This window comes from Ahaetulla prasina, chromosome 1 (genome assembly GCF_028640845.1).
Source record: "Ahaetulla prasina isolate Xishuangbanna chromosome 1, ASM2864084v1, whole genome shotgun sequence".
Taxonomy (NCBI): domain Eukaryota; kingdom Metazoa; phylum Chordata; class Lepidosauria; order Squamata; family Colubridae; genus Ahaetulla; species Ahaetulla prasina.
This window is the reverse complement of record NC_080539.1, coordinates 44,853,859-44,876,327: the sequence shown is the minus strand read 5'-3', so window position 1 is coordinate 44,876,327 and position 22,469 is coordinate 44,853,859. Positions and strand designations below refer to the sequence as shown.

The window sequence follows — 22,469 nt, the reverse complement described above, 5'->3', positions numbered from 1 at the left end:
AGTGGGGCTGACAATATGTTACCTTGGTTTCCAGAAGGAAAAGCAGGACATAAATCTGATACACAAGTAATTTTACATTTTTAATGTCTTATGAAAATGTAGTTACAGGTTGGAGAAGCTTGGCATGCAAGATATCCATTGTTGTTGTTTTTTAAAGTTTGGTAGTGGCAAAAAAATATCCAAACTTTCCAAGTGGGTGAACGGTAGATTTAAAAGGTTTTAACTGTATATTTGTCCATAATCATGACCCCAGTGCTGCCATGAGGAAAAGAAAAGCACTTTTGAGGAAAGTTGCAAACTTCTTTTCCCATCACATTTCTGACGTCAGTCAATCTTCTGGAGAGGCACAGGGCTGTAGGGATGGCAGTTCCCTCGTGAGGTCTTCTGCTGCTGTTACCAGTGATGAATACGGTGCCAAAGTGGTGGGATTGCAGTAATGGTCCAGTAATGATCTGTTGACCATGCTTATTCAGAGAAGTGTGCCTCCAGCTGTGTTCACATTCATCTTAAGATCTCTAGACATAAAAATAGTGATACATTGTGTTTTATTCAAGCACCTGTGGAGTGTAACACACTTTTAGATCTGATGTTCCTATTGAAACTGCCTGTAATCACTGCTAATGCATGGTTGTTTCCTAGGTGAACGGAAAAGGTTCATTGTGGTGTGTGGATCCAGAATATAAACCAAACCTTGTACAGGCTCTGAAGAAGCAACCATTTCCCTCTGCGTTTGCATTTTATACCCCACCAGCGTCACCACTAAGGTAGGATTTCTTTTACCAAGCGATACAACCTTGGAAGAAAAGGTTTTCCAGGTAATATTACTAAAGAGAAGATGGGACAGTTTGTATTTTGACAATACTGTGATGGAAAGCTGTTTTTCTATCTTTTTTTTTCTTTTTGAAAGTTGGAGAACAGCTCATATTCAATGGCAGATCCCATATTTTGTAGGCAGAAATGCTTTCCGTGTCCAGAGAAGAGACCCTGCATTCCCTGTCCCCAAATGCATTGAGTGTGCTTCCTCCTCCCCCCCAAATCAGCATGCCTCAGTCACAGAATACAGGAGACCAGTACTGAAAAGGCAGTTTTATATTTTCATCTCAGTAACCTGCCTCTTATCATAGTTACTGGGATTTTGATACTAGGATTAAAAAAAGGAATGTAATTGTTTGTGATATCTGAGAGATCTCCAGGACTCTGTATAAGCCAGGTAATGAAGCTTCTTGCTTAATATGTTGAGACCATTAACACACACACACCTGGTTTGCATATTATGAACTAATTCCACAGTTCTCATATATTTTCTAGTTAGGCCTGCTTTGGAGGAATTAAGTATTCAGAAAAATAATTGTTTGGTAGAACTTTTGTGTTGCATAGTTCATTTTGGAAGAGGTAATATCAGGAGTGAGATTTGGGGCATGATTTAAATCCCAATGCACCATATGAGCCTGAAAGACCACAGACGGCCTTGTGGAGAAGAGGACAGAACTACCATATTTTTTGGACAATAAGACACACCTAAATTTAGAAGAGGAAAACAACAACAAAAAATTTTTGGCCTCCGCATGCCCCATTTTTGGCCCCTTTCCAGCCTTTTTTTGGCCCATTTTCAGGGCTTTTTTCAGTCCATTTTTGAGACTTTTGACTCATTTCCCCCCCGAAAAAATGGGCTGAATAAAGCCTCAAAAACTGGCCAAAAAGCCTTGAATATGGGCCAAAAAAGCCTCAAATATGGGCTGAAAAAAGCCCCAAAAACAGGCTGGAAAAAAGCCTCAAAATGGGCCCCAAAAGCCTCAAAACGGGCTGAAAAAAAGCTCTGGAAACGGGCCCAAAAAAGGCCCTAAAACAGGGCATGCGTAGCCAAAAAACAGCCAGCAGATGGGTGGGGCTTCTGCAATAGTCAGTCACAGACATTTTCACTCCCTTTTGGGAGACAAAAAGAGGTGTATCTTACAGTATAAAAAATACGCTACTTTTGCTCCTAGTCTTAGCCCCGACTACCCCTGAGATGTAGCAAGCACCTGCAAGCACAGAGAGGTTTTGCAGCTCCTCTCAAGGCCATGATGACTTGTAGTGTGGCAATAACCTGAGAGAGAAAAGCTCATGTTCACATAAAATTACAACTGAATAAAAGAATTAAAAGAAAATACAGTTTAAAAATAGGTACTAGTGCATAAGACCTTTTAAAGAAAAAAAATCTAAAAATGATGAAATTTCTGAAGAAGTGTTAAGGATGAGATGAATTTTTTTGAAGCACAGGTCTGTGAAATTGAAATTCAGACTTACATTCATGCCTAGCAATAACTGGGAAAAAAAAGATGCATGAATTTTGTTTTCTGTTCTTAGGAGCATTGTACATTCCGGGAGGCACAAAAATAAAATCTGTGGTATATCACCTTACGTTATTTAGAATTTTTTTCTACTTTTCAACTTGGCTATCACCAAAAGCGCATATTTTTTACAGTATTAGATTGCCGTATCTTGCATTCTTTGTTTTGTGCCATATCTAGCCTAGAAAATAGGTCCCTTTTAAATATAGAATGTTGTTTAAAAATTAATAACATTGATGCTTTTATTTTGCTGTCAATGTAATTTTTAAGGTGGCTGCAAGAACATTGAAGCACAGTAACAGATTTAGTATGGTAAAATGTATGAAAGCAATAGATTAAAAAAAATAAGCTGGTATAAAAATTGGGCCAATTAGGAAGTGAAATGAGTAATTTAAAAAGCAATTTAGAAAAACTTGCAGAAGACAATTCAAAAGAGTCACAGGTCCATTAAAAGAATAGCAATAGCAGTTAGACTTATATACTGCTTCATAGTGCTTTACAGCCCTCTCTAAGCGGTTTACAGAGTCAGCATATTGCCCCCAACAATTTTGGTCCTCATTTTACTGACCTCGGAAGGACGGGAAGCTGAGTCAACCTTGAGCCGATTAGAATCGAACTCCTGGAGTGAGCAGTGAGTTAGCCTGGTCAGTATAGATTTGAGGGGCCCAGATGAACCCTGCCCTAACTTTCCATAGTGCCAGCCTTTGGAAGTGCTAGAATGAAAGAAGGCTGGAAGAAAATCAGGTTGCCTCACATTGTTTTGATTCTGGATCTATTCACCAATAGATGCTTCTTACCCATAAGCAAAGTGGTTCATAACCAACAAAACAAACTCCTGTGTTAATACATTTAGGAAATTGCCTGAGGCTAAAAAGTGAAAAAGGAGAGGTCTAGGGAAAGATGTCCATAACATGGGCTTTCTACAAAAGATGTCTCAGTGATAATTGTCCATTAGCTGTTAAATTCTGGCGAAGATATTTGAAATGTTGTAAAAAAGAGCTATTAAATTAAATTGAATAAAGTACATAAGGGCTGAAGTTGGAGAGTTTTTAACTTTTTTAAAAGGCCACAAACCCATCACTTGGCTTGTTTCCTCATTGCTCAAGAACAAGGGGGGGGGGGCAATTAATTTTTCCAAGGGGCCACATAAGAAACTGGGGCTCTTGTGAAGGGTGGAACCAATACAGCTGTGATGGTGTGTTGGCATATAATTACGGTAAATTTAAAAAAAAAGCAGTCATCTTCAAAATAAAAGCAATGCAGTTGTATTGCATACATGGCATATGCTTACTTACATTTGATTTCTAATTTCCAATTGACCTTGTGTGGGCTGGACAGGGACAGCCAAAGGGTTATGTGGCCCATGGACCATAAAATGTCCAGGTTTGCTCTAGGGCAGGGGTCTCCAACCGTGGCAGCTTTAAAACTTGTAGACTTCAACTTCCAGAATTCCTCAGCCAACTTTGCTGCCTGAGGAATTCTGGGAGTTATAGACCACAAGTCTTAAAGTTGCCAAGGTTGGAGACTCCTGCTCTAGGGAGCATATAATATTATATTATAGTGCAGGTATACCCCCTTCTTAGTTTTCAGGAGCTGGTGCCAACTTAAATTAGCATGTAATAACTTGAAGATGTAGGCCCAGGTTTCTTAGTGATATCACAATGTTTCTGGTGATATAGTTTTTTTACAATACAAGCGAATTGAATATCAAACCAAGAGCTTTCCCATTGATTAGATGTAAGAACTGTTTTATAGTTTAGAAAGGCTTTGAAAATTACACAGGTATTTTAAATTATGGTCTCTCCTGAGGTAAGTGCTTCACTGCAGGAAGAACAAGCTGTTCCTAGACCCTCTTCCCAAAATAGTCTTGATGAATTGGTAGTCTTCGATTTATAACAATTCATTTAGTAACAGTTTGAAGTTACAATAGCACTGAAAAAAAGTGATTTACAACTGTTTTTCACATGACCATGGCCGCATCCCTAAGAAGGGATGGAACTGGCGGATCAGGCGATCCTGATAGAAAGCACCTTTGGCAACGGCCGTTGTTTGATCTTCCAATGACAGCCGTGAATCCAGAAGAACGCCCAGATTGCGTACCTTCGCCATGGGAGCCAATGACTCGCCTCCCACAGTCAGCGATGGAATCATCTGATTATACTGGGATGCCGGCATCCACAACCACTCGGTCCTGGAAGGGTTGAGCCGGAGCCTGTTTCTCCCCATCCAGACCCGCACGGCCTCCAGACACCGGGACATCACTTCGACGGCTATGTTGGGGTGGTTTTGGGTGGAAATGTACAGCTGCGTATCATCAGCGTACAGATGACACTGCACCCCAAAACCACGGATGATCTCGCCCAGCGGCTTCATATAGATGTTGAACAAGAGGGGTGAGAGGACCGACCCTTGTGGCACCCCACATAGGAAGTGTCTCGCGGTCGACCTTTGCCCCCCCGCCAACACCGTCTGCGATCGGCCCGAGAGGAAGGAGGAGAACCACCAAAAAATGGTGCCTCCCACCCCTAACCCCTCTAGCCGCAGCAGCAGGATACCATGGTCGATGGTATCGAAAGCCGCCGAGAGATCCAATAGGACCAGGGCAGAGGAACAACCCCTGTCCAGGCCCTCCAGAGATCATCCACCAACGCGACCAAAGCCGTCTCTGTGCTGTACCCAGGTCGGAAACCGGACTGGAACGGGTCCAGATAGACAGTTTCATCCAGGTACAGAGGAAGCTGGTATGCAATTACACTCTCAACAACCTTCGCCACAAAGCGAAGGTTGGAGACCGGACGGTAGTTCGTTAAAACAGCTGGGTCCAGAGAAGGCTTCTTAAGGAGGGGTCTCACCACTGCCTCTTTCAAGGCAGTCGGAAAGATACCCTCTCTCAAAGAAGTGTTAATAATTCCCTGGAGCCAGCCTCATGTAACCTCCTGTGTGGCCAGTACCAACCAGGAGAGACACGGGTCCAGTAAACATGTGGTTGCTCTCAACCACCTCAGTATCCTGTCCATGTTCTCGGGAGCCACAGGATCAAACTCCTCCCAGCTGACAACCTCCCAGCTGACAAATCAGCTATCTGGTGGCTCGGAAACCTTTCCCTCGGGTAAAGAGGGAAAGATGAGCATTTGGGCTGAAGTAGAGCCCTCCCCGGAAAGCCCCAGGAAAGTTTCTGGAGACTTGAGGGTGAGCACTCCTTCTCAAGCCTGGAAAAGCTGCGGATCCGGAGTGCTCCTGCCTTAATGGCAGAACAAAATGCTGCGTCCACTTCTGCGATCGATATGGACCTGTGAATGGATTTTTAACACAGACGGAGCAAAAACAGGGGTACTGGTAGTTATTTGTAAGGAAATTCTAATTCCCTAACCAGAGGATACTTTGTTGGAAAGATCAGAGACGAAGAAAGGAAATGGCATTTTGTTCTTTAAAAGCAAAAGTTAAGGAAGTGCTTGTTAAAGCAGTTGGTGTTGAAGCCACGCGAAGTATATAAGAAGAGATTAAGTAAATGGAATGAACAAGAACTGATTTATTTTTTATTATAGTGTTCAAGAGGAGAAGATTTACTGAATTTTTCCATTTTTTTTTATTTCTCTTTGCCATTTGGCATATTATAGCTTAACAGGAAATGGCTTTTAAGCAAACAAAGCCGAATGTTAGCAAGGACTGTGAAATCTCTCTAGGTCAAATACAGAAGTTAAAAGAAGATCTTAAGGAATATTTAAGGGCTTTTTTAAAAGAACTCTGGGAGGCTCAAATTTCTGTAATAGATCAAAAATTTAATGAAATGGAAAAAGAAATACTGGATCTTAAAGATATGGTGGAAACTGAGAATAAGGATTTGGAAAGTGTAGTGGATGCATTTAAATATTAGCAGATCATACTATTAAGATGAATGAAAGGATGGAAGAACTTAATCAAGTTAATCAAGTTAATTTGAATTTAGAAAACAAAATAGAGGGAATACAAGTTAAGGTGGATAGGGCAGATGAAGAAATGGTTATATTACAATATAGGTTAATGGAGTATGCCGTAAGGGTGAGAGGATTGAAGGAATGTAAGCAGGAGAATTTAAAAAAGATTTTTACACAGGCTTTTGCACAGACAACTGGAGAGAATCCAGAAGATTTTGAAGTTAATATTGAAATAATTTATCGTGTTAACTCCTGGCTGGCTAGACAGAGGCAATTACCAAGAGATGTGGTGATTTATTTTACAACTAAGATTAGGTATGGAATCTTACAAGCATTTTATAAAAATAAATTTCAAATACTAGGACAAGATATAATAATGATGAAGGAAATTCCTCCTAAAATGTTAAGAAAGAGAAAAGAATTTGCCTTTTTAGTGGATGAACTTAAGAAATATCAGATACAGTTTAGATGGGATGTTCCAGCTGGTTTAACAGTGAATTATAAAGGAAGAAAGTATTGCCTTAGTACAGTTCTTAAAGCAAGAGACTTTTATATTAATGTATTAAAGGCTGGAAATTCTTTGTTGCTAGAAGCTAAGTTGATCGGTGTTGAGATGGCAAAAAAATGGGATAAGGATGTAATATAAATACAAGATAAGGGGAGGGGAGGAGAAATATTGGAGAAAACAGGGGAATTAAAAGAACAAAGAGAGACTTGTGTAGCTTCTAAATTAAAGGGTGTTTCTGTCTATGGGAAAGGATAAAAAAAAATTGAATATAATAAAAGAAGAAAGTTAAAATAATAATTTAAATGTTGGAGATGTGATTGTAATGATGTTATTTGTTTATATATGGTTTAATTGTTAATAATTTATTTATTTTGAATATAAGTTGGAGAGGTAATTTTAGTAATGTTATTTGATTAAGAGTGAGAGATATAATTGGAATTTTATTGTTAAGAAAAGTAACTGGTTAAGGATTTAGAAAATGCTTATTAATTTAAATGTTGGAATTATATATGTCGAGATTGTTTAGAAACAAATTAAAAGGATGATGTTTATTTGATGGACATACAACTATGGACTATAAGGTATATTTCCTAATTGACTTTTGATCGCCAAATACATTTTAGAAAGTAAACATGGATTATATTGAAGAATAACTTTTGATGGTGTAATATCGGAAGTTGGAATACCGCTTATTGTTGAAGAATGGACAGTAAAATTTATGAACTTAGATGGCAACGTGGAAATATCATATTTGAATGACTGTTTATGCAAGATATATATGCGAATGGAGAAGACAGACTGATATTTAAAAATTGGACTGAAAGACTAAAAAGTTAAATAGTTTATGAATGGAAAGATTGTAAATTGTATTGTTACAATCCTTTCTTCGTTTTTATGGAAAAGGGGAGTTAAGGGCTCAGAGAGGGGTGGGAGCTTTTGGATGATTAGTATATTTTAGTTTGTGATTGTTGACATTATACCCTGTATTTGCTCTGGGAAGTGGGGGGGGGAGGGAGGGAGGGAAGGGGGAGGGAAAAGGGTTAGGATGGGGGGGATGTATGGTGGAAATTTTTGTAAAACTTTTTTAATAAAAAAAAGTTCCTATTAAAATGAATGTGTTACCTAGATTTTTGTTTCTTTTCAGATGATACCAATAATTAAAAAAGATAAAAATTTGGAGGATTGGCAGATTGGGATCAATAAATTTATATGGCAGGGTAAAAAGGCGAGGGTTAAAATGAAAATAATACAGGACTCACGGGAAAGAGGTGGCTTAAAAATGCCTAATTTTAAACTATATTATGAAGCAGTAGCCCTTTCAGTAATAAGTGACTGGTTTAATTTAACGGAAGAAAGAATTTTGAATATAGAAGGTTATGACTTGTTATATGGATGGCATGCGTATTTATTTTATGAAAAAAAAGTGGATAGGGCTTTTAAGAATCATGTGTTGAGAAGTGCTCTTTATGGTCTGGAAAAAATATTCTTATAAATTAGATTACAAGATTCCTATATGGGCGAGCCCCAGACATGCAATAGAGAATATAAATATAGAACAGAAACAGGAAATGATTACTTATAAAGAACTTTTGTATGCTGAAGGAGGTAGATTGCAATTAAAATCATTACAGGTATTAAATGAAGAAGGGAGGAATTATACTTGGTTTCAATATGGGCAAATAAGTGCTAGATGGAAAGAAGATCAAAAAATTGGTATAATGCAAAGGGAGGAAAATTTAATAAAGCAAATTAGAAATCAGACCCAGGAGCATATAAAGAGATTGTATAATGTGTTGCTTGAAATAGATTCAGAAAAGGATTTGGTAAAGGACTGTATGATAAAATGGGCACAGAATATTCAGGAACCAATAATGTTGGAAACATGGGAGAAAATCTGGGTTAGAAATGTTAAATTTACACAAGCACAGAATTTAAGGGAAAATTTTTATAAGATGTTTTATAGATGGCACTTAGATCCTAAAAAATTATCATGTATGTATACTAATATCCAAGCAAAATGTTGGAGGTGTGATTGTGATGACGCTACATATTTTCATATTTGGTGGACTTGCAAGAAAATTAAGGCCTTTTGGATAAGAATTTGGTGGATTATTCAAAATGTACTGAAGAAGAAGATAAAGTTCCTGCCACAATTTTTCCTTTTGGGAATTATAACGGATTGTACAGGGATTGAGACTAAACTGATTCTGAATTTAATAACAGCAGCAAGACTGTTGATTGGACAATACTGGAAGAAAGAAGAGGTACCTACAATAGAAGAATGGATATTGAAAGTCATTAATTTGGCTGAGATGGCTAAAATCTCAGCTTTTTTAAAAGACAATACGCAGGAAAGATATTTAATTGAATGGAAAAAATGGATTGATTATCTACAAAACAGATATCAGATTAAGAAATATCAGATTGCCTTTGAATAATTAGGAAGTTATTTTATGTAATGGGGAGGGGGTTGGGAGATGAAAAGCTTTGGATGAGGTTAATTGGATTGGAAGGGAAAATTTTATTCTATGTTTGGTTTATGTATAACAATACCTTGTGATTGACCCGGGAAGCCGGGGGGGGAGGGAAGGGAGGGGGGAAGGGGGCTTTCTGGGAGGGAGGGGGGAAAAAGGGGGGAAAATGTTTTTGTTTTTTTTTAAACTTTTTCAATTAAAAAAAAAAAAGAAAGTTGTCTTGGTAGAATAACGTCCTTCCCTTTTAAATGTATGAAGAGATTTTTTAATACATATAATCCTCAATTTACAAAGTTCATTTAGTGACCATTCGAAGTTACAACTGCACTGAAAAAAGTAACTTATGATCCTTTTTCGCACTTGCAACCATTGCAACAACTCCATGGTCATGTGATCAAAATTCAGACACTTTTTTATAGTATAGCCTTTATTGTCATTGTACATCATGTATACAACGAGATTGGTTGGTAAATGACTGGTCACTTGGCAAATGACTCATATTTAGGACAGTTGCAGTGTTCCTGAGTCATGTGATCACCTTTTGCAACCTTCTGAAAAGCAAAATCAATGGGGAAACTAGATTCACTTAACAACTGTATTACTAACTTAACGCTTGATGTGATTCACTTAACAACTGAAAAGTTGTAAAATGGAGCAAAACTCAGTTCACAAATGTCTCAGCAATAGAAATGTTTGGCTCAATTGTGGTTGTAAGTCGATGACAACCTTTATTCGCCTTTCAGCAGTACAAAACTGCATCTACTTCTGGACAAAAGTTTCAAGCTTTGTCCCAGACAGTAATGTGTGACTTGGAATAAAACCTGAGACAAGATACAGCAAAAGGCTAAGAGATCTTTAGAAAGCAGTAGCAAGATAATAGTTCAGAAGACCTGTTAGTAGCTTGTATAAAATCTGCATAATTCAGCATAATCTATGTTGGTGGACAGATAAATCCCTATGATTTTAGACAAATATATATTTAGATAACTTTCTTTAAGGTTTAAATTGAAAAGGTTAGAAACTTTGGGATCTTTTCTATACCAGTTAAGTGCTTTACTGAGGAAATAGTGGGCCTACTCTAGTCCAATATTTAGGTATAAGACTGAAACATGACTAATAAAAATAAGGACAGATCACATATTTAAAATGTTTTTTGTTTTTAATTTGAATTTATATCCCGCCCTTCTCCGAAGACTCAGGGCGGCTTACACTGTGTTAAGCAATAGTCTTCATCCATTTGTATATTATATACAAAGTCAACTTTTATTGCCCCCAACAATCTGGGTCCTCATTTTACCTACCTTATAAAGGATGGAAGGCTGAGTCAACCTTGGGCCTGGTGGGACTTGAACTTGCAGTAATTGTAAGCAGCTGTGTTAATAACAGACAGACTTAGTCTGCTGAGCCACCAGAGGCCCTGTTTTTTGATGCACCATGATTTGGAATGAATAGAAAACTGGCATCTGTCTCTAATACAGTAGTTGGTTTAGAAATCAGTTTGGTATGGTTCATTTGAGAATCCATTTGGAAGTTCCTGGAATTTGTTATATACATTTAATTATGTGTATTGAAATCATAATAGCTGAAAATACGATTTGCTCATGTTAATTTTGTCCTCTGTAGCATAGACTCTGAATTTTGAGATTCTTTTTCTTCTCTTCCAGTGGTTCATCATCTCCTTGCTATTTAACCTCAGTTCGGAAACAGTGTCAGGGACGATCTATCAAAGGTAAGCATTTTTTTCTGTTGCCCCTTTACCTATCCTTTGTTTAAAAGTCTGAATCGGTCAGTCCTTCAAGGTAGGCAGATAGAAAACAGATTCCATAAATCTGACTGGAACTGCACTTTATTGATATAAGGGGAATTTGATCACATGAGGAGAAGGAGGAATTTGAACTCAAAACTTGTTCATAATTGCAAAGTGAGACTTTGGTTACAGCATTTGTGGGAAAACTAAGAGTACTAAGATTGGAAACTTTCATTTGAATTTTCAATAGTGGTTTGCCTGTATTATTTGAACTACCTGGGTTCCTTCAGAAGTATGGCTAGTTTTTGTTGCCTTAGATCACTGTGTGAGAATAACATCCTGCAATGAAAAGAAGTCTGGTAGCAGTTAAAAAAAAGCAATCAACAGATGGAAACTGCCTCATCTTGATATGAAATCGGCCTTTGGAGTGAAAAAGCATGAGAAAAGAAACCCAGAACTGTCATTTTAAATATGCTATATAGGGATTTCTCATTTGACAGCAGCTGAGGTTTTGGTTATATTAATCATTTTCTGATAAATATTACTAACCAAAGCTCTAAGAGTCTTGTTCTTTGGATAATTGTTTCCGATCAAAATTTCTAGGAACGAATTCCAACTGGCTATTCTGTGATAAACATACAGTTCCAGATCAAACTTAATTGAGGTTAATTGACATGGGGTGCTTTTTTCTTTTTCTGATTTTCAGATTCAGATATCGATGCTGCTACTGCCATGATGCTCTTGAATACTTCCATTGAACAAGACATTTTAGATTGTAAGTACGATAAAATCTGTCTTCTTTTTAAAGAATATTGTTTTTTAAAATTTATTTTAACGATACATTTTTAAAACTGTCTGAGCTTAAGCAGTTGACAATTTGATAGATAAAGCCACATTTTAGAGTTGCTATGTTGCTTAAAGATGTAAAATCTCCCTCAAGTTTTCTTTGACTCCTAGTATAGACATATCCATGAAGCTTTCTTGGCAACTACACAGAGGTTTTTTCCAAAAACACCTTATCATGTTTTTTTCAACTTCTCAGATTACTTAAAGCGCCCGTAATTTCACCCGTATGTGATCCTGCTCTTGAAATCAACTAAAATCATTTGAAAAGGGGCAACTAAAACAATTCTGGGATTGTTTAAAGGAAATGGGATGGAAGTCATGTAGCATTTTCTAAACAAGGGGATGGAGAAAGAATTAAGGCATCTTTTGTTACACCAGTTACAGCTTTGATGTTACTATTTTTCCTGGTAGTGGAAGAAGTGTTTTCTTCCCCTTCCTTTTCTTCTATCATAACCCAGAACTCAGGATCATCCACTGAAAGTAATAGGCAGGAGATTCCTGGAAACTGAAAGCCCTTCTCACATAGTTGTATTACTTTATGGAATTAGGAGCCACAAGGTATGCAAAGTCCATTACCTCTGATAATTTCAGAGGGGTGTTAGAAACATTCATGGAGAACTGTTCTGTTAGCAGCATGCTTGTGGAGGTAGTAGGCCTCCCAAGTTTCAGTTGAAAGCTCTCTGGGAATCGGGATGCTGGATTAGATGCCTCTGTTGCAGATGTGGGCAATGTGGCCTATGGTATAATTTCATGGACTCTTTAGTTTTACAGGTAGTCCTCAACTTACCATTTGTTTAATGATGGTTAAAAGTTACAAAGGCCTTGGAAAAAAGGGAGTTACGATCTGTACTCACACTTATGGCTGTTGCACTACTGTGTAATCATGTGAATGCAATTCAGGTGTTTGGGAACCGGCTCACGTTTACAAATGGTTGCACTTTCCTATGGCCATGATTTGCAACTTTTTGCTAATTTCTGGCAATAAACACCTATTGGGGAAGCTGGATTTGCTTAATGACCACCATAAAAATTCTCATAAAGTCAGATCCAACTCGACTTATGACTGCAATGACTTAATGACAGAAATTCCAGTGTCTAGTTGTGGTTGTAAGTTGACGATTACCTATATTTCAGAATATCTGCAAGAGATTCATTTATACTGCCAATAAAGTTTTACAGTATTTCCATGCAATTTATTGATTAGAAGAGTGATGTGTGTGTATGTGTGTAAAATTTCTGTTATGGCCTGTTGGCTGCTGGCCCTTCCAACAGCTGAATCAAAGGAGGAGATGGTTAGGAGTCAGGTCAGCATCAAGGCCATTTGGGAGCTCCAAGAGGAAAAGGGAATGGAGCTGGCAGAGAGAGAGAGAGAGACAGACAGACAGAGGCAGAGCCTGGGCCATCCGTCAGCCCTTAGTCAACAGCCCCCAGGTCTGGAGGTGCCTGATGAGGAAGAGGAGGAACAGCTGGGTCCAGTGCCTGATGCGCAAATGCGCAGAAGGAAGAGGAGAGGAGAGCAGTGAAAATCTGTGGGCCGATCCTTGGGAAGGAAGAGCCACCGCTGCTAGCGAAGCCCCACCCTAGCTCTGGGGATAAAAGGCAGGGGGCAGAGATGAATAGATGTGGCATTCATGTCCTGGCTGGATGGACTCGTTAGCCTGCGGCGAGAGAGAAACTTTTTACTGTGGCTGCTGGCGCTCCTAATAAAGGAATCTTTGAGTTAACTTCAGAGGGTTTGTCGCGTTTGGGGAGCTGGGTCAGAACAATTTAAAGAGGAAGGGATTAAGATCCTTATCCACTTACAGTTAAAGCTTTGGTCTCAATCAGCACATTATCCCCCAAATATTTTCCCTGATAAGATTTTGTTAGCGAGAGAAAGATGGGTGCCCAGCCCTTTGTTAGTTAGATCCACTGGGTCTTTTCTTAAAGATTACATGCATGTCTAGTAAGTCGCTTGCTTCCAGCAGAACTATTAATACTATGATTAGGTTCAATTTTCAAATAAAGTGGTAGTGGAACTTGTGAAAATTCATTGAGCACCGAGGAAGGGGATGCGGGAGTTGGGATGGTAAATTATTCAGTCAGTGCCCTGGAAACCAGAAAAAGAGGAGCAGAAAATGAAAATGGGAAAGAAGAGGTTGTGTGTGATGAAGGAGAGAGGAAGATCAATCAAATAACATAGCAACATATTCCCTACCTGACACTGTCCATAAATTGAACTTCAATTTCCATAATCCTTCAGGCGGCAGAACTATTATACACGCTGTCTGGGGAAGTAGAAGTCCAACGTCCTTAGAGAATACTTTGTTGATTTACATAATGAAAAATATTCCAGAAATGAATGATCTGAAATTTCAGCTAAGAAATAAACACAGGGAAAGAACTCTCAATCGTATTCTTGAGGTGGGTTTTAATTGAATCCCTTCTTGGTGCTGTAAATGTGGAAACATGTTTATTGGACTCATTGCCTCCCTTGAATTTTCAGAAGTTTTTTGTTTTTTCTTAGGTGAAAAGCCACCATCCCTCAAGCTCTCCAAGAAAAGGAAATATGGTAGCACCTTCCATAACCACACCCAGGAAGAGAGTGATCCAGCAGTTCCTAACATTGACCCCAAGGAGGACCACAATTACAGTGCCAGCAGTGTGGCTGCACAGCGTTGCGCATCGCTTTCTAGCATGTCTTCCCTGTCCTCTGTCGATGATGTATACAAATTTGTCTCAGAGGCCACCCGGACAGGGAGTGACGGCAGTGAAGGATTTCAGAGTGAAGTGGACACAGATGACAACGAAGATGATGATGATTCTCTGGCAGACAGTGGTTATACCTCACAGCCATGTGTCAGTATCACAGATGAGGCCCAGCCTCATCAGAAGGTCCTGGAAGAACTCTGCCAAGAAATTGATGACGAACTCAAAGAGGCGGCTGGGTCTCTTCTTCATCTTGCTGGGATCAGCACTTGTCTCGGCTCACTAATAAGTACTGCAAAGAGCCATGCCCAGAAGAGAAGGAAAAAAAATGACAACACAGTGTGAAGATAATTGATCTATCTTATCTATATCTATATCTATATACATGTTTTATTTTTTAGGCTGGCAATATTCCTCCTTTTACCCTTTGCAAGGGAGATCAAAGCCATAAAAGGACTTTTTGTTTGTTCTTAATTTTTGCAGATTATAATTTTGCCATTTTTCACATAAAATTTTGTTTTTATTTTTCATTATAAGAGCAATTAATTTGTGCATTGAAGGGCCAATGGAAATTGTGTGAAACAGATGAGGACATCTCAATAATTGTAAGGAAATTGAATATTCATTATTATCATGGGAATGTTTGATTCACATGCATATCATTGGCTGGGTCATTTTGTGCTCCAGGTGTGACATGTAGGGTCCAACAGATAATTGGAGGGCTGAATTGTCCTATGCACAAGGGATTCTTTAAAAAAATGTGTATATTGTGGAGAAGAGAATTGCTTGCCGTTTCCCAATATGCCTCTTCAGTTCTAGACCTACCAGGTTTTTGTATGTTGTACTTTAGAATAAGAGGCCAGATGCAAAGAGTTTGATCACACTAAGGAAAAATCTCTGTCTTTTTTAGTTCTGAGGATTGGATACTGAGTGAATGAAATGTATTTCATTTATGCAGAATAGGCGTAAATTATATGATTCTTAGCCCTCAGAATGGGGTGATAAAAATTAAGCAAGCACCGAATGTATATGTCTAATTCCCAGTTGGTGCTCAATATGCATGAATCTGGTAGTCCTAAAGGTGTAGAGGCCTATCTGAAATTGGGCAACCAAGCAGGTAATATCCCCATTTTTCACTGCTTATGGGGTCCACAGAGTCTTCACTTTTTTAGCGATATAGAATGCAGAGCAAGACACATAAAAGACATGTTTTTATAGCCTTCAGCTTCAGCTTCCATTGTTAACTGATTTCCTCAACTTACAAGCCGAGGGTCTGTGATTACATGAATGGTATAAAACTGCCATGATAATCAGTTGCAGGTTGACTGGTGTTTGCAATTATAAAATTGATGGGTAGGGGAGAAGTTACAACATGTGAATCTTCCTACTTTTGAGAGTGGGATCTTGAATGGGTAATTAGAATTTTCTTCTTATTTTTAACGCAAGGTAAGGAGCTGGTTCTTTCTCTTGCGTTTGTGTTAATTGTAATTATATATTGGATCAACGGTGTATACATCTGTTTGCAAATCCGAGGCCCTTCTTTCTGTCTTGATATCTAAATTATGTGCAAAAGAGTGACTGACTGCTCAATTGCAAATGAACATTGCACAGAAAACTTTAATTTTGTTTAGGTTAAGGTAGCTGATACTTGACTAGTTCTTCATAAGCTAAGAGTTGTTTTGGGGGCTCTAGCACATCACCTCACAGACCATAATGGAATTATATTCCATATGCAACAGAAATAAGTGCATTGAAAAGTCATTGTTGGCTGAACAATTCTAGACTAATCTTGTCCCTGGTTCTTTATGAGTAAAGCTTTTAAAAATTATAATGGGATGATCATGAGAGATTCTTCTTTTTTGCAGCAGTATAATTCAGCTGTGTTATCTTCTGTGTGAGAACAAGGGCTTTCAGTGGCAGCTTTCTAACGGACTACTTCCTAGCCTACCCTGCAGTTTTCAGTTTTGCTTTGATTTAACCCAGCATTCCTAGAAACAACAGAGGAAATTTAGAGATAGATATGTCCACTCCTGGCAACCTCCATTTTTCTTGGAGATTTTGTTTATATTTTATATCTTATTATTTCAGCAATAATATAATCTCCCTTGTTGAATTCTGAGATAAGTCCAGATGCAGCGTGACAGTTGCACAGACCATACTATTTACAATGCACAGGCCATGTAATATGAGAATTACTTGTTTCTGTGCAGTGTACGGAGGAATTCAAATTCTGGCAGTGTATCCAGATGTGGACTTTTAAAATTGTGGGACTTCTGTCTCTTCTAGCCATCTTCTCTTCATGCATCTTCTCAATTCTGGGGGCCATAAGAGAGGTTACTACAGTGTTAGGGCTACTAACACTGCTGTGTTGATTGGATGCTAATACACAATTGGAATAGGGACAGTTATTTGCCTGTGGGATAGTTAGTCTGAAGTACAGGGCCAAACTATCATCCAGATATCTTTTTGTTACCATCAGCCATATTGATGAGTTTGGAGTCATGTGGCAAGCGTCCCTGATTGGAACAAACAGCACTGGAAACAATGAGCTTAACTCAGAAAAACAGGAATCTCCAAGCTGGCATAGCCGTCTTTGGCTGCAATCTATTAATGCAATTCCATTACTTTTCAGTGGTCACTTGTGGAAGAAATGTTTGCATGCTACAGGCTGGGGCTGTTGTGTCCTGTGAATGTCTTGAATGTTGCATAATGATAAAAGCATAACTTGTTTGGAAAGCAGCTTGACAAATGGCAATTCATCTGCACATTTTCCATGCTTTTGAGAATGAAGGGAAGAGAGTCCACTAGTGGCCCTTTAAGCAAATCTGCCTGTTACCTCTCTGCATTCTGCATTCTTGTGAGTTGTACATTACATTTCTACTGATGACATAGAGCTGCTTTGACAAAAGTGTCAAAGATGTAAATGTCTGGGGCTTAACTTCACTGCCTTTTCTTGCATACTGTCTCTTTATATCTGCTAAAAACTCTGTCACCGTAATTTTTGTTAAATGTTCAGTAGGAGTTCAATGCCTTAGCCAGGTTCCAGTGATCCTAACTGGACTGATTAAAAGAGCTCCGGAACTAAAAGGAGCGGTTCCCCCTTGAGGTTTATTGTAGGCTTGTGTAGAGTTTTAGTTTCAAAGGCAAAATGGTCCTTTGGAGCTTAAGGGGACAATCACTTAGCACCTCTCTACAATCCCTTAAATCACATTTATCATTTCTTGAGATTGCCCAGCAACTGGCAGGTATTTTGAGCTAGCAAAAAAAGCAGAGAGATGTAGTGTTCACACCCCATATGCTCCAATGTGCTTTTTTGCCTTAGAATGCAAAGCACTGCACAGCCCTACTTTGTTGAATGCTGCTACTGTTACAGCTTCCCTTAATTTGGCAACATCCAGCTGTAGTGTAACTGCAAGTCACAGAATTCCTAGGCACCATGAACAATGGAAATTTTGAGATTTGCAGTCCCAGCACACCCAGGACAGTGCTATTAGAATAATATCAGCAGAGATTCTCCTGGTGTAGGCCTTAAGTTTGTAAGAAATTATGTAGTTTTTAGTATTTCAGAATATTTTTTTGTTGTTAAAACGATAGCAACCTATAAGTGAGTCAACCTTGTAATCACATTGTTATTTTATAGACAGAAACAAAAATCTAATGCATGGATGTTTGCACGCTCACCTGTTTGTAAACAACTTTCTTTGATGTCAAGTTTAAACACAAATGGTGCTCATTCTGTATATTGCCTGCTTCAGCTCTTCAATCCAGAAATTCTTATGGATGGGTGAAAAACTGCCTGCTTGCCAGAATCACTTTTGAAATAACCTGCTGATTAGGTTTTGCTAAGGAAGGAGTAATGTAGGGATCTACTTCCAAGTTTGATAGATTTTGTATAACTTCCTGGTTTTTTTATTTCATTAATCAATATTGCGAGTTCCACACAGCATAGTGATTGAGAATTGGAAAAAGACCTATGGATTAAAAGTTGCTTTCAATATATTGTTTTTATTTGCTGTCAAATAATATTTGCCCCTGTTTGAATAGGGTCTTCCATTGTATGACTACTACAAAAAATAACTCACAGTGTTACTAGGTTTTACATTTGTAAAAGATAGCATGTGGCCTAGAATGCCCTGCAAACATGCTAAGTCAGGGTTATTTTAGGCTGTTTGTATGCTTGAGAAGTATGGTATTTTCTGCCAAAAGGTACCTACGTTAAATAAAAGAAGCAGTCAGTAAATAAGAAGTAAAATACTTTATAATTGCTCAGTAATCAGGTTATTTACTGGGTAGAATTGATTCACAAAAATCTCACCTTAGAAATCACGGGAGAGTTGAAGACTTTTACATCAATTCATAGAAAGCAAAATTCTCATCTGACCTTTTGAATGGTTCTAGTCATACAGCCTTCCTATGAAATGGGGTTTTCTATGTGGTAACATGTGGATAAGTGAAGAATATTGTACTATATACATGATCCAGAGAGCACCTACAGCATGGAGATTTAATATAGTCACCACTCACAGATTTATAAGCAAGCCTGTATATTAAGTGCCGAAGCACATTTTAAGTCCTGTATGTTGTGCAGAGATGTCCCATTTAACATTTGTCCAAAATGTGTGTTTAATAACTTGCGTGATGTGAAATTTGTTTCTATAGCAATGCAGGTAATATGGTTATAAAGAAATGTGTTTCTTTGGGTCTTATCTCTTGAAAGTTGAGAAAAGTTGAGTTCAGTTCTCAATACATATTGGCCAGATTTTCATGCTTGAGGCTACTTTCCCTAAGAGCTCCTTTGCTCAGGTTTGTCGTCTTACATTTGACCTGTTAAAAGTCTTGTTTGCAGTCTCTTTTTTCCAGACAAAAGTTGATGTGTGCACAATTGTTTTTCAATGTCCTCCCATTGCGAAAAAGTCTAGTGTCACCTCTATGATAGAAAATGTATAGTGATCATTAACATTGGTAGCACTTTCCCTGTTGGTCTTCAAGTCCAAAGGCAGAGCAATAAAAGCATTTGGTGAGAACAGATGCTTCAGAAAGCCCAGATTTAAAGTGCTACGATTGTAGATGCTTGCAATCTTAGTTACCTTACATAGCATGACTTTGGGAAGTCCTTCAATTGTACAATTTCTGCCTATAAATGGGAAGTAATATATATGCAGGTAGCAAATAGCATATTGAAGAGAGGTTTAGATTTTTCCTCCTTATATGCTTGTTTACTATATGCATCATGGTGCTTTTTGAGTTGCAAAAATACAACATCTTGCCCCACGTTCTCCCATTTTGAAGAGTTCCCGAGCAGGAATTTACACGTACTTTTTCTAGAATGGGTAGAACAAGATGTTGTAATACATTAGATTCGATTCATCTCTAAATTCATTGTGGAAATTCCATGAAGAAGGGAACTGCCATATCCAAGTTCTTGTGGATATGGGGAAAAGCTGCATCATTATTATTATTATTATTTTGCCTTTACTAGCCGTATTCACAAATACGTGTCTTCCTATGGCCAAAATCCACGCTGAACTTACTGTTCTAATTTTCAAATCTAATCTTCAAATATGTTTCCATATCTTTGCAGGGAAGTCCTCATTTTCTTTGCTTAAGGTTACCTAGCTCTAGTATATTTAAAACAGTGGTCCCTAACCTTTGCAGCTTGGGGGCCCGGTTGGTGGGGGGAAGGGGACTCGGGCCACATGCACGTTGGCCCGCCACTCACGTGACCCGGTTGGGGACTCCCGTGTCTAAAACACACCCAGATGGTGCTACAATATTTGATTAGTAAATTGGGATGCTTTTATTGCAATCATGCATCTTTCTCCATTCTAAAGTTTGTGCCCTCTAGGGTCAGCCCAGAACAAATGGGAATGGCCAGGGTTCTGATCAGCAAGGTTAGAGATCTATTATTGTGATGTGGATGGAGCATGTATTTGCACCCTCTGTGGATGTTCAATACAGAACAGCAATAGAGTTATCTACTCTTAAGTTTGGCTTTGTGAAAGAATAATTCTTGCACATAGAAAACTAGTAGCCTAGAATACTTCCTGATGCATTAGCTTCTAAAAACGAGGAACCTACGTTGGGAATTTGGGATGGCTACAGATATATTAATGGCTTTGTACATTTCAGAAGAAAAGGAAGTAGGATGATTTAGCACCATTACATGCATCTCAGGATGTGTTAGATTAGCTATGTTGGTCCTACAAACTCGTAGTAGTCCTTGTCAGCATAGCTGTATCTCTGGGGAGGAAAAAAAAGGCTAAGGATGGTTGCAATGATTTAATAGTGTGGAACTGATATGTGTGACATATACTTGCTGCACAGAGAACATCCCTAGGCCAGCCAGTCTGTCCTATTAACATATGGAATCATTTGCTCTTGGTCAGGCTGCATTGATGGATTCTATAATGTTGTCTACTACCTTTGAGGAAGTGTGTGCAGATCGTGGCCCTTGGCCAGTGATTGTATACATCATAGTCAGGAGAAGCAGATACGATGGACATGCTTTGTTTAGATGCAAAGTGTAACCTTACCTTTAATTTTTTTTAAAAGGGCAAATTCCTTTCAGAAAATTAGTTTAACTTCAGGGAAAAAAGAGGTGATAGTGGAATATTACCTGATCCTCTTCAACTCCTAAAAATTAGCATGGAGGGCTTTCTGCGGGAGACCCACCTGTTCTTGAGGTAAAAGCTGATGTCAGTATTGTGCAAATCTTTCTCCATTTCATATTCTGGAGCTAAATTATAGCTTCCAGGAGAAGTGCAGGCAGCCTTCCTTAGAAAAGCCCAACTTTGAATTGGAACAGTTTGCAGCTTCTTTATTTGGCTAAAGCAAATACGACAGTAAAAGCAAAGCACACCCTGCAATGCTAATGATGGGGTAGTCAAAATATTTATTGAAAAAGAGGAATAGAGTATTTTTAAAAAATCTTGTACCTGCCATTTATTTGAAAAAGCACATTCTCCACAGTTTAACTGCCAGTGCCAAGAAAAGATTTGTTTTTAGAAGTGTATTTTTTTTCAGACTTAAAGTGTATAATTTAAAAGTATTACATTGCCATCTTGTAGTGATAGACCATTTACAATTGCCAATTCACTGTAACTATTATTTATTAAAAATGGAAATCGTAAGAATGCTTTCAGATCAAAGTAAGCAAAGTTCTTTTTTTTTAAAAAAATCTACATTAGCTGTTTCTCCCTACCATCTGCCCCTGCAACTTCTTGGATTGACTGAGACTAATTCTGCCAGTAGATTAACCCCTTTCTAACCTGAAATTCCTTGATCCCCATTTAGTAGTTGACCTGGTTTAAAAATGTTTTTGTATGCTAACCTCTATTAATTAAAATGTTGATGGAGTTTATTTTTACCAAAGAGATGCAATTCATTATGATAAAGTATTTCAAAATAAACTTTGTTTTATAACACTTTGGAGTAATGGATTTTTTTGCCTTTTGGATAATACATCAAAACTTACATTTTATATTTTCCATAGAAAAAAGGGAACACCATTTGATGTGGTGATTCAGGTACTAGGCTAGCAACCAGGAGATTATGAACTCCTTGGGGGATCCAGCTGGATGATTTTGGGCCAGTCATTCTCCCTCTCCTAAGAAAAAGGCAATGGCAAACCACTTCTAAAATTTTGCCAAGAAAATGGCAGGGACTTTTCTAGGCACTTGCCAGGAGTCAACAATGACTCAAAGGCGCACACACAACAACCCCCCCAAAACCCCATACCAAAAAAATTTGGGGTGGAGGAAGTGGACTGGACTTCTCATATTTTGCATATTAGCTACTGTGACACCCATATGGGAGGTAATTCTTGGTTGCATGCTTCTTGAGCCTTCACTTTTCTCTTGTCAAAAAAAAAAATCTATTCTAGTCTATTCTATTCTCTTTGCTCTGTTCTTGCAGTTACTAAAAAAACCACTATTCACGTGCATGCAGACACAAAAGTTACAT

General features: G+C 38.3%; 1 protein-coding gene across 7 annotated transcripts in view; it reads left to right on the top strand.

The window, feature by feature from the left end:
• Window positions 1-21,931, top strand: part of FOXN2 (forkhead box N2) — a 120,401-nt gene extending 98,470 nt beyond the window's left edge. For all 7 annotated transcript variants that reach the window (XM_058165005.1, XM_058164998.1, XM_058165000.1 and 4 more), the window contains 4 exons: window positions 640-764; window positions 10,891-10,955; window positions 11,680-11,748; window positions 14,326-21,931. In XM_058165005.1, the coding sequence (XP_058020988.1) occupies window positions 640-764; window positions 10,891-10,955; window positions 11,680-11,748; window positions 14,326-14,852 (786 nt within the window). In that variant the 3' untranslated portion in view covers window positions 14,853-21,931. The remainder of the gene's footprint in view (window positions 1-639; window positions 765-10,890; window positions 10,956-11,679; window positions 11,749-14,325) is intronic.
• Window positions 21,932-22,469: the final 538 nt, after the last annotated feature.